Genomic DNA, 12,757 nt, shown 5'->3' with positions numbered 1-12,757 from the left:
AGGCTGACTCCACTGAATGCCAGTCATTTATAGAATAGCTCAGTTGATTAGAGCGTGGTGCTGATAATGCCAAGGTTGCAGGTTCGATGCCCCTATAGGACTGCTGCATATTCCTACATTGCAGGGAGTTCCTCAGGGTCCCTTCCAACTCTGTAATTCTATGGTTCCATATTAACTTTTAAATTGTTTGATTTCTTCTTGTAAGACACCCTGAGGACTGCTATAGAGTGCGCTATAAATGCTGTACATAAATTATGGTAATAATCCTGTAATAGAATTGCTAATAATAACGTGGTGTAAGTGGCTGACAGGCAAATGTGTGTTCATTCAGGTTCATTTCCTATACGGAGACATCTCCCACCACAAGCACGGTGAAGCCTCAGATACTTACCTCATGAAGCTCTATATGCTCACTTGGAATGGTGGAAGGTCCTATAAGGAAAAGAGCTTGGAGCAGGTCTTCCTCACAAGAGGTGCCTGCGAGGCAAGGAAAGGCCAGCCTCCCAGTTTTAGAATATAGAAGCAGGGGGTTGTATCCAAAGCAACACAGTGGAGTTCTGCTGGTGCAGCGACACTTCCATTTCCTCAACCCACGCCCAAAATGTTCTCCAGAGGGTCTCTCAACCCCTGGAGCTGGTTTTGAGGGTGTGCAGGGGGCTTTAGGGGAGAGGAGGGAAGTGTTCTGCTAGCACATGCCCCTTGCAATAGCAGAACAGGTGCATTGGCTACCAGAAAGCTCATGCATTCCTCTCTCCATAACAGGCCTGAATATAGGAAGATTTGCATTTTTATTTTGTTTTTCTATTATGCCTGATGAGGCGACTGAAGGAATTCCTGTAAGTATCTATCAACTAGGGTACGAGGAAACTCCCAAGATTACCTCCTTCAATTTACAGATTCTTAAAATGAGCTAAATCTAAACAAAGCGTATGGTCCATTACACAGCTGACAAGTACATGCAATGTTCAAATCTGACAAAAATAACCTTTAACGTTGAAGCCCTTTCTGCTGAGCTGCATGAAGTAGATTCCAGCTTATGGCAAACAATGGAGGTGGAAAGTCAACATGACTATGTGGGAACCAAAAACTTGATGCTGAGCACAGGCGCATAACATAGCACTGGCCCATTTAGGCCAGTACTGTTACTATGGCAAGCAGGAGCTCTCCTGGGATCTTCCCAGTCCTGCTACCAGAGAGCTTTACAATTGGGAATTTTCTGTATGGATGCCATAAACCACTGTTCCCTCCCTAGTCAATGTCTAACCAAGAATAATGGCTGCATTCTGTCATGTGATGCTGTTTGCATGATGCAATAGATTCCATAATATCTTTCAAATTCTACAGCAACACTGATATTCACAATACAGTGGTACCTCAGGTTAAGTACTTAATTCATTCCGGAGTTCCGTTCTAAACCTGAAACTGTTCTTAATCTGAAGCACCACTTTAGCTAATGGGGCCTCCTGCTGCTGCCGCACCACCAGAGCCCGATTTCTGTTCTTATCCTGAAGCAACGTTCTTAACCTGAAGCACTATTTCTGGGTTAGCAGAGTCTGTAACCTGAAGTGTATGTAACCTGAAGCGTATGTAACCCGAGGTACCACTGTATTCATAATCACAATCAGTCCTGCCATCCTCACAGGCATACTTGGTAGGGATGTGGGGATAGGGCCTTCTCAGTGGCTGCCCCCAAAACTTTGGAACTCCCTCCCTGGAGAAGCTAGACTGGCTCCTTCCTCTTCTGGAAGGACAACAAGGAACAGACTTCTTTTAATGAAAGGGTTGGTGCCCTGCTGCTGTTATTATAAATATCTGTACGTTTTTAATTGTGTGTGTGTGTGTGTGTTTGATTAGTGTTTAATTGTTTTAAATGATTTTTTAAAACAAATAATTTACATAAAAAATGTTTTTAGCTGTTCTTATCCCCCCCCCTTTAAGCCGCCTTGAGTCACTGCCAAGGGAAAAAGAGGGGTATAAATAAATATATAATAATATAATAGTGATGACACTTACCTACACACTGCCCCTCTTCCAGGAACCAATTCACACTTGCCACCATTAACACACAAGTGTGGCTCAATTTCACACAGGCTACGGCACGGCAGACCATCTCTTCGTACATAACCAGGCTTACAAAGGCAATCGGCCTCTTTCGTCCAGTCGTTCTTTACGCACTGTGAAAATTCGTCGCATCCCATGAACTTGCAAGGATCCGCTTGATCAGCTGTAAAAGAAAAGGATAATCTTTTTTAAAAATGGGTCCATTGCTGCAGTGCCACGTACACTTGACAAAAACTTACTCTTGAATGAGGAGGGAAACAGGAGCTCCTCCCACAAGTACGAGTCTATCAGTAAAATACATCTTAGAAGAAGAGCCGGCATCATTTTGCATTTACAAGCTGCAGTTATGGATTCTTTTCTTTGGTGATCTAGCTTTCCGTTTACTTGATGCTCCTGCCTGTGACAGTCGTATGCTCAGACTAATAATGGAGTTGCATATTACAAATAATGGGAGCCCTGTATCTAGTGCTCCTCTCCATGTCTTAATACAATTCACCCCATGTTCTAACCAGCTTGATTCAGTATGCAAGGAATTGCCAGTGCTGGCATTAGTACAACCAAGAGGCTATGGCATGGCTGGCAGGTAAGGAGGCTCTGGACAAGCTTAGGCAGAGAAGCCCACCTGAAAATGGCCCAAGTCCCACCAGTGGTTCCTAGTCTACTGTTGGAGAAACACTGGTCTAATGACACCACTGGTATTTATTATAACATTTATTTTTTAATACTTAAAATACTCCAAGTGTCATAAGATTTCTTAACTGATCTTTTTGGAAATCCACCAGCATTATCAGATCTTGAAGCTCTCCCAATTCTTAGAACCACTAGCTAGGAACAACTGTGGGAGAGCGCTACTACTCTCATGCCCTGCTTGTAGGATTCCTGAAGGCAACTGTTTGACCACTGTGGGAAGCAGGATCCTGGCCAAGACAAGTCATTGGTCTGATCCAGCAGGGCTTTTATTTCTGGAAAGGAGTCCTCTTCCCTCTCTGAAATAGTCTGCTACCCACACAAGCCTGAGACGCATAGCTGCGTGTGTCACTTGGCTCAGTTTCCTTGGCAGTCTGCCTCATCTCCAGATATCTGAGAACCAGTATGTAGATCTTTTCCTCATTTCCCCACAACACTGAACTTTTAATTTTATATCTCCCAGGCTTTTTTAAAAAGAGAATGTAACAGTGTTTAAAAAATCCTTTAGGACATGCTAAGGAAACTGGTTCAAGTAATTGTGTGCCTTGCACAGAATTTATTAGAATATCCGTTATAGTTAGCAATCCCCAACTCGGCTTATAACACTTTTAATCTGGAGATTATATATTTCTGCAGAATCTTAGGAACAAAGTTGGTTCAGACATAATCCTATTTTTTCAAGTAATGAGTTTTCATCCTACCCTTAAAACAAATAATAGGAAAGCAAGATATATTTGTTCTTCTACATATACCAATCAGGCATTTGTCGACTTCAGTTTTCATTCATAGTTCATTCATTCATCTAGTCCAGGGTTTCCCAAAATTTTCAGCTGTTTTTGGACTACAACTCCCATCATCCCTAAGCTAGCAGGAACAGTGGTCAGGGATCATAGGAGCCAACTCCTAGGGCCCCTCAATAAAATATTTGAAGGGACCCCCCAAGTTGATAGGTATTGCCATTCAAATGTTTTGTGAATCTTGTGATTGATTATGCAGGGTGGGACTTACCTGGGTCCCCCGATATTTTATTCCAGTTAGCATCCCTGTTAGAGATGATGGGAGTTGTAGTCCAACAACAGCTGAAGACCCAAGTTTGGGAAACCCTAATTTAGTCCCATCCCTTGCTCAGTGCAGGAAATCCAGACTAAGAGCATTCTCCAAGAGATGGATCTCCAAAAAATCTCATGCGCTGCCACCCAGGGAAATGGTTCCGCTGTTGAACTGTTCTTAACTTTATTTTCTCCTAATGTTCAGTTGACATCCACCCTCATAAAAGCACAAGGAGAGCAGCCCTGGTGGATCAGAACAGTGGCCCATCTCGTCTCAGTATCCTGTTCTATTAGCTGCCTGTGGGAAGCCCACAAATGGAACCTGAGCACAACCGCACCTGACTGACGATTTCAAACAACTGGTACTCAGAAGCATATTGCCTCCATCAGTGGAGGAACAACATAGCTATTCGGATTAGTAGTCACTGGAAGCCTTAGCCTCTATGAATTTGTCTAATCCTTTTATAAAGTCATCCTGTTACTTAATCCCATTAGATCTAGACCTGCCCTCTCAGGCAGCAGACAAGATGTCTCTGCCCTCTTGTAGGTGACAGTCCTTCAGGTATCTGACTACAAATATCATGTCCTCTGTGTCTTCCCTTCTCCAGGCTAAAGAGACCTAGTTCCTTCACCCGTTCTTCATAGGACTTCTTTGCAGGACCCTTGACCATCGTTGTCCTCTGAACCAGCTCCAAATGTCTACAACCTTCTCAAACTGTAGTGCTGAAGAACCCCCAGAGGAGGTCTGGCTACTGCAGTGTCTCATCCCTTCAGACATACATAAAAACAAATGGTCAACTATGTTTGGTTTTGCTTACAGTGCTTTTGGCTGCATGGCATCTCACATTTTAATCCACAAACTTTGCTCTAGTCAGAAAAGGGACACAATTTAACACCCATCTTGTTTATCTCATTTAAATGCGGCGTCAACATTCCAGGATGTGAGGTAGAAGGAGGATCCTTCAGGACTGTTGTCAAGACAACATTTTTAAGTCATGAAGTACACAGTGGCACACGCAACTTCAGATAAGGAGTTCACATTGCACAGTTGCTATGCCACCTTGAGATATTTCTCACAGTTACTGTCTGTGCCTGCATTAAGGTTCTCTCAGTTACTGTAGCCTGGCTGCCAGCCTCCTCACCCTTCCTTGTTCAGCAGACAGTTTTCTGTTGTTAGAAATGCACACTCAGCTTCCTCCTCCACCCAAGCATATAACCTCAATGTAACATGTGCTTATCTCGCAGCAGGGTACTCAGTGCCCATTATGCCATGTTCCTGAAGTGTGACTCTTCAAAGGAATGAGAACTCAGGTCTGTAATGCCTGATGAACTCTTTCACCAGTTTTGTAGAATGGGTGGCCAAATAAATAGATGCTCTTTAGTGCTGCAGCTGTCATAGGAAGTGTGCGCAAATCAGCAGAGCAACTCAATGACAGCAGCATGTTGACCAGAAAACCAAGTGATCCTTGGGCTATGTTGGGACATGTGAGATACATTCTTCTAAGAAGAAGAGTCCACCGTTTTCATTCTACTCTTAGATTTGCTTGTAGGAAAGGTCAATTCGTTAAGAGACTCAGTTCTCTGCCATGTTCTACATGATGTTTGGTCGGACATTGGCCAGGGCACTGAACAGCTAGGAAATCTCCCTACAGCCCTACAGGAGCTGCTCCCAATGAAAAGCTGCAACAGACCTGCAGCTGCAGAAGAATTGTTTCAGTCATCAGGCTGGGCCCTCCCAGCCAGTAGCTTTAACTGGCACAAGATCCCTGCTGCTGCTGCACTTGGCAGGATGGGCCTCTTACTCTTGAGTGATTCTGTTGGTGCTCTCTGTAAGCATGAAGTACATAGAACATTTGCCAGAACTCCCACTGACTTCATTTGGACTGTGGGCAAAATAATATCTTCCTTGATTTTGGCATCCTTTTTTCAAATAAAAGTAAATATGCAGTATAGTCAGTTTCTCTCTAGGTACCTTTTTTTTAACCCACAGAGCCTAGGACTTGCTGATTAGAAGGTCAGCGGTTCGAATCCCCATGATGGGGTGAGCTCCCGTTGCTCGGTCCCTGCTCCTGCCAACCTAGCAGTTTGAAAGCACGTCAAAGTGCAGGTATATAAATAGGTACCGCTCTGGCGGGAAGGTAAACGGTGTTTCTGTGCGCTGCTCTGGTTCGCCAGAAGCGGCTTAGTCATGCTGGCCACACTACCCGGAAGCTGTACGCCGGCTCCCTCGGCCAATAAAGCAAGATGAGCGCCGCAACCCCAGAGTTGGCCACGACTGGATCTAATGGTCAGGGGTCCCTTTACCCTTTACCTTTAAGGAATGTTTAAGAGCTTTACATTTTGTTACAAATAAATAAGTGCAAACAACATGTGCCTTGTGTTCGCTTAGAATGCATATATAAATGGCAATGTTTCTTGTCAAAATATGCATTTCCCCAATTGCTATTTTCTGTTGATAAAAAGCAGCTATTTAAGCTCTTGGGCTCTGTGCCATGTTTCACTGGGTTCTCAGGAGGGACCCTGATCATGACTTAGAGACAACCTGGGGCTTTTCATTCTTCCTGGGCCACCCGTCCTACAGAGAGCAACCGACATCGTGAAATGCTTGCAGGAGAGTGATGTTTCTTCCCCCACTGCCCCATTTTTTACATCACCTGGCTCAATATCAAGGGAATAGCTGTCAATTTCAAGGTTAAGGCGCTGAGCTGCTGCGTCACAAAAATCCTCCAGCACACAATGGACAGCCTCTGTGATGTTGTACGGCACTGACTTGGCAAACTTCATTTTGCTGTTGACAATCACACTTCCATTGCGGAAGTTCAGTATTTCCAGTTGCTTGAAGCCTGTTAGGTTGGACTGTAGGTAAGGAAGGAGCTACAAAAAGAAAAAAAGAAAAAGAAAAGAGTAAACTTTAAGTCAGTGCTGTCCAAACTTTTCAAAGAGGGCCAGATTTTATGAAGTGAAGGGCCGTGGGGGCCGACCAAAGGGTCAACCAAAGTTGTTAATTTTTTTTTAAGGGTTGGAGTTGTTGAGCTTCTTTTAGGATTGAAGTTGTTGAAGTTTTTTTTTTTTTTACAATTTTACCCCAGGAAATAAACTGCCATAGGGGGCAGATTAAATCAACCGAAGGGCAGGATTAGGCCTCCGAAATGGACTTTGGACATGCCTGCTTTTAAGTCCTCTATCACTGCCCATGTATCATTGATTCCACTTATATTCACTTTTCATTTTAGGGAACATAAATCAACTGCTCTGTTTCACTGACTTTATTAGCAGACTTTACATCTGCTACCAGGTTAAGTTTCTCAGTTAGTCTTTAACTGTCTCTCTGGTTAGATCTTCTTCAATAATCTATTAAGATAGATAGAGTGCGATTTTCCTTCTAATTAAATTTCATAGGCTGCAATCCAGTTAAAAAAGAAATCAATGGGACTTAAACATGTTTAAATGTGAATTGCAGCCACAGGCAAGGCAGTTCTATGGTTTCAAGAGGGTTATGCGTGTTGTTAGTTGTTAAAAGGAAAAAGCGAGCCTTGGATATTTATATCCCAGCTGCCAAAGTCAACAATAAGTACTTGTGTATACTGGGAGCTCTGCACTGCATAGCCAATAACTGAGCATGCTTTGTATGTTCTTTCATGGCAAGGAGAGCTAGCAGCCTCCAGCTATGATTATTCACACTTCCAACCTCAGCCTTCTGGCTGAGGAAGTCAAAAGAGTCCCGCCCTGCAATGGCAGCAGGAGTGATCAGTGGTAGCTAAGGTAGTTCAACGGATGTCATTTTTTTTTATCTTCTGGTGCTGGTTTCCCTTCATGCACACCTAAAAGGGAGGCCCTATCCTCTCATGCCTGCTGGGCTCTGCTTTGTGGGAGAAGTTAAAATATTCTCTCTCCAGCTTCCCCTCTTCCAGAGGTGCTGGTGATAGAGCTGCAGTTAGAGAGGAAGACTTTAACCACCACCATAGCTAGATACACAACTCAGGTGAAGAACAACCCAATAAAATTCAGGGAAGTGTGGATTTTGAAAAAAATGAGTGTGTTTGGGGTTTTCTATTGTTTCAGAAAGCAGAGGTTAGGTTTGCCGTTAAGTGTGAGTTGACTTCCTCTTCCAACCCAAGTTGAGGCAGGGATGAGGTTGAAACTACATCATCATCATTAAATTTCTTTGCTGCCCTTCATCACATGTGATTAGCATCATGAACAGGGTTGGGTAGTAAGAAGAGTAGGTGCCAGTTTTCTTTTTAAAATGCTTTTCATTATTTGGAATTTGTTTTTAACTTGGGGAATGGCACGGGGCGCATAACAGCTTGCAAATATAAATGCATTAAAGCCAATTCTTTGCCACCTACCAGCTGCATGAACTGCTGTTCGAGTGCTTTGTATTCTGAGGAACTCCGATTGAAGAGGTCATCGGAAAACCGCATGTTGGTTACTCTCAAGCTGAAGAAGACTACTAGCTCTTTGCCTTTGGCTGCAGTTGTCATTGAGCTGGTGGTTACGTACTTCAGTGGAGGAGCTGGGGTCATATCCGGAGTTTCAGGCAGTGCATAGTAGCCACTTCCATCCTCACTAATTGTTGCTGGCCTCATGATGTCAGCCGTATCTAGTTCAGTAGCAATATCTTGCACCCCCATGTCAAATCCTGTAGGGATGTCACCGTCAGTCACTGCCCACCCAGAGCTTGTTGCTTCGAAAGACTGGTCAATGACAACAGAAGGACCACTGGTAGTTACAGCAGGCAATAAAATGATCTGATCTGTAGGCCCCAAAATATCATCTTCGGGAAGAGAGGTGGGAAGAGCAGGAGAACCAATGACATATGGTATAGTAGTAATTGCAGCCAAAATCTCATCGCCTGAAGATTCCAGTTCACCAGTAATCTTTACATCTAAAAAGGAAACAACACGTTGAACAACAACACTGTAGAAAGCACACATTTAAGGTCTGCTATGGAAGATGTCAAAGCGGAATTGTTTCCCTATTATGGCATTTATGCCCTACTTTCCACTGAAAACACGCACACAAGATGACTAAAGAATAATTAAAACCCAATTCGGGTAATTGAAATGACAGTAATTCAGCAAAATACAAATCAGGGCGCCTTATTAAAATGTCAATAAGCTTCAGCAAATAAATACAGGAATTCAACTCCAATCCGTTATAGTCTCAATAGTCCAACAGAACAACCGTGTTCTAGCTAACCATCTGGCTGAGTGGAAGTGAGGCATCCATCCATATGGAATGAGTTCCACAAGGACTTACCCATGCCTCCTTTCCCACAAACACACTAATTCAAACAGAGGAGGCATGTGGAACATGAATTACAGGGAAAATCTTAATGTGTCAACTCAAACATTGTTCTCTTTATTCTAGTAAGGACCATATTCAGATGAAAAATTGGCCTACTTCTTCAACTCGGTTCATACAGTCATCTCCATGCATTTGGTGCATGCATACAGAGGAAGGAGGACAACCTGGGTTAGCCCTAACCTCAATGTTATGCACCTGCATTTGACATCTTGGGGGGGGGGGGAGAGGTAAGCCCTGCCTTACATAATTGACCACCAGACGTGGCACACGCACACCATTTGAATGGCAATGCCTATCAACTTTGGAGGGCCCCGCCCCTTCAAATATTTTATTGGGGGAGGCTGAAGGGACTTTGGCCCCTAGGAGTTGGCTCCTATGAATCTGTGTGTCATCTCAAAAGGAGACCCTGTGCATGTACAGCTGCATAATACTGTGCATGATTTGAAAGACTACATGGTGAACGTTCCCAAGTGGGTAGAGAGCTCACACTCCTTCAGATGTATATGTGTAGGCTGCCCTTTTCAAATGTGCTGAATGCATGGATGGCAGAGCAGGCAGAATGCATGACACTGTGGATGGTGCCTGCAGGTGCAGTCCTTTTCTGCCCCCCAGATACCCATTGTGTCACTTTTAGACATTTCCCCCTAAACTATTATTTTAGTAATGATAACTCTACATGATTACTTTTGTAATTTATCTTAGGTCACCAAATCTCCTTACAGATCACCCCCTCCCAATCATGTTTTCTCCTAAATGTGCAAAGGCCTTGGTATTCTGTACAGAAATATAGAGTACTCAAGAGTCTGTAACCAAAAGAAATATGACAGGAAAGGGAATTAGGAGCACAGCATAAAGATAAAGGGATGATGACAATTATATCAAGAATAATTCGCTTCAGTAATATTGTGTCCTACAAGTTGCTATGCTGACATTTCTTGCTCAGAATCTTCATTTTTATGATTAAATCTTCAGCAACTAATTGGTTTGACAAACTGTCGCACCTTTGATGCATGTGCAATTAGGTGCAAATTAGATGACAATGATTTGCCTTTGGTTTGAACATCAAAATGGTAAAGCTGACTATCTCCTAGAGTGTAGTCAATACAAATTTGCTGAATACACTTATGCACATTCTTCAGTTATTCCACAAATTCACTGATTCAATATTTCCTTAATAACTTGCCAACATACCTTGGTCAAAGGCTGAGTGGTTGCAAGACACAGACGTGGGTTGCTGTTGACTTTTGTTTAGGTAATTATCTTTTAATGAAGTTTGAGTGTGACTGGGTGCAAATGAATGAATATGGTGGAATAACGTACATTTTGTTTGAACACAGTGATTTACTTGCTTTATGTGAATAGATTTAGGTCTAATCTACAGTTTATTCCACTCCACAATCCTAGTGAGTGTTGCAAAACAGATAACTCAAGTCTCTGCCATCATTTCTCCTATGCAACTGACTTGTTCTGCTATTGCAGTGCTGCTGGCAAATGTCTTTGAAGTTACGTTACACTCACCCACCCTATATAATCACTGTTTAGAGACCCCCTTACCAGGAGTGCTTCCTACAACAGCAACAGGTGGGGACAAATATCAGTGGTGCATGGACACTGGCTCTAGGGGGCCTGTTTCTCAGATATTTCTCATTGTCACCTATTGACTTAGAAGCAGGGAGCTTCAGTGCTCAAGTTGGTGGGGGAGAATTATTAGCCAGACTGTGGCACCACCCCCCTACAAAAAGCAGATAGGCTTACTACTACTTAGGAAAATGGAAACTTTTTTAGCTTATACATTCTAAAAAGCTGTACTTCATAAACTTAATATTCTCATCACCACCACCAAGTACCTAGAACGTTGAGTAACTTTACTGATCTGAACCGCAAACAGGTTGGGCAACAGCTGAGGTTGAGAAGACCTAACAGCATACAGAGGCTATAAACCTTCCTAAACACACATTCCTAAGATCATCTATCAAAATAGCTTCCAGGGGTTTGGTGACCTTACATGAAAGCTTTGCGATAGTTCAGTCAGCAGAGCATGAGACTCTTAATCTCAGGGTTGTGGATTCGAGCCCTATGGTTGGTTTTTATTATTATTATTATTATATGCCACCCATCCACTCTTGTATTGCAGGGGGTTGAACTAGATGATCCTCGTGGTCCCCTTCCAACTCCACAATTCTATGATTCTATGTCAAACTATACTGAAGAGCATGCCAGGTAGAAAATAAATTTATATACTCACTAACAGAAAAAAATGTTATATGCAAAACTTCTCTAAAACAGAACCAATGTACAATTTATGGGAACAGATTAAAATTATGAAATGGACAGCTATGGTGAAGGATACCAAAAAATTACAAAAATGACTTACAGAAATAGATCCCTGTGATTCAATGCAGGCAACTCCCCATTTGTATGGGGGAGTTGTGTCAGCGCATAAGCCCATTCTGCCCCCACCCCATTCTGCCCATTCCACCCCTTTCCTGGGCCGAAAATGATGTGTGTGTCGGTAGCCGCATGTCAGTCGGGTACGTGCAAAATGGTTGTTGCCTGTATATGGGAGAGAAGTTAGGTTTCACAGGAATAGAAGTAGTTTACTATACAAGGTAGTAATATTTCTGTGTTAATATGAATCTATTATATAATCAGTTGGTAATAAAACATCTAACACACACACAAGATAGATTGAAATTGCATCTTCATTATTAATACTTTCTCTGGTATTGTGAAGAAATTCATTTCATGAAAAAAATGCAATCATTACAGTATGCTTATTATTTGCCACTGTATTTTCTGGGAATGCACTATTTATTTCTGCTTACTGTACTTTAACTATTTTGGGCAGCTTAGAGAATTAGTGTTTCCTAATGAAAGGATTATAAAGTGAGAGCCATGCCACTGAATTCTATTACAGTACCAAAACAGCGTGAGTCTAATTAGATGGCTAATATGACAGGAGGGGAATTGCAGGTCAGAGGCGGCCTATGAAAGAATCCTTTATCCGTAACTCAACTTCCTGTTTTGCTTTTATATTTTGTTGCCTCTCAAGTGCTGTTAAAAAAAAAAGAATATGTAAGGACTACCAAAACATTATAGAAAGCAACATGTAGTTTAAGAACAAAAAGGCATATGCCACAATCCAACAGAGTGTTAAATCTGGGTTAAGTCCACTCAGTGCTTTTTTTTTCTGGCGGTGTATTTTTCTGCCCCAAATCAGAGCCTCACATCTCCTTCCCAAAGCCAGAGAAGTTTCTCCCCAGCTTAGGGACAGAGACATGATGCTCTGGCAGGGTCCGATAGCCCTCCCTGGTGTGGTGAGTACCAGCACCAGTTTTTCTAGAAAAAAAGCACTGAGACCACTAATTTATACAAGTTCAAGCACACCTAACTCTGTTAGGACAGAACTCTCAGGGCAGAATATTATTCATTTGATTCAGAATCTATAGGTAAATTTCCAGGTAAAAGCTGTTTACATTGGAATCCTGTATCCAAAAGAACATTTCAATTATATTTCTAGAAAGACCGAAAATGAAATAAGCAGCAAGTAGGTATGTATGCTGAAGAACTGTGGATGGATTCTTATATTCCTGTACGACGTCTAACCCTTTTCTCTCTCTCAGCTTCCACCAACAGCATGCACTTCAGCA

The 12,757-nt window shown here is 42.5% G+C and overlaps 1 protein-coding gene across 5 annotated transcripts in view; it reads right to left on the bottom strand.

The window, feature by feature from the left end:
- The window catches only part of IMPG1 (interphotoreceptor matrix proteoglycan 1), a 72,860-nt gene that overhangs the window by 4,837 nt on the left and 55,266 nt on the right, over positions 1–12,757 (bottom strand). For all 5 annotated transcript variants that reach the window (XM_077926209.1, XM_077926210.1, XM_077926211.1 and 2 more), the window contains exons 13-15: positions 8,147–8,685; positions 6,452–6,671; positions 2,014–2,224 (exon numbers count right to left, since the gene is read on the bottom strand). In XM_077926209.1, the coding sequence (XP_077782335.1) occupies positions 2,014–2,224; positions 6,452–6,671; positions 8,147–8,685 (970 nt within the window). The remainder of the gene's footprint in view (positions 1–2,013; positions 2,225–6,451; positions 6,672–8,146; positions 8,686–12,757) is intronic.

The sequence above is a fragment of the Podarcis muralis genome, chromosome 3 (assembly GCF_964188315.1).
Source record: "Podarcis muralis chromosome 3, rPodMur119.hap1.1, whole genome shotgun sequence".
Lineage (NCBI taxonomy): Eukaryota > Metazoa > Chordata > Lepidosauria > Squamata > Lacertidae > Podarcis > Podarcis muralis.
This window is presented reverse-complemented; position numbering and strand designations above follow the sequence as displayed.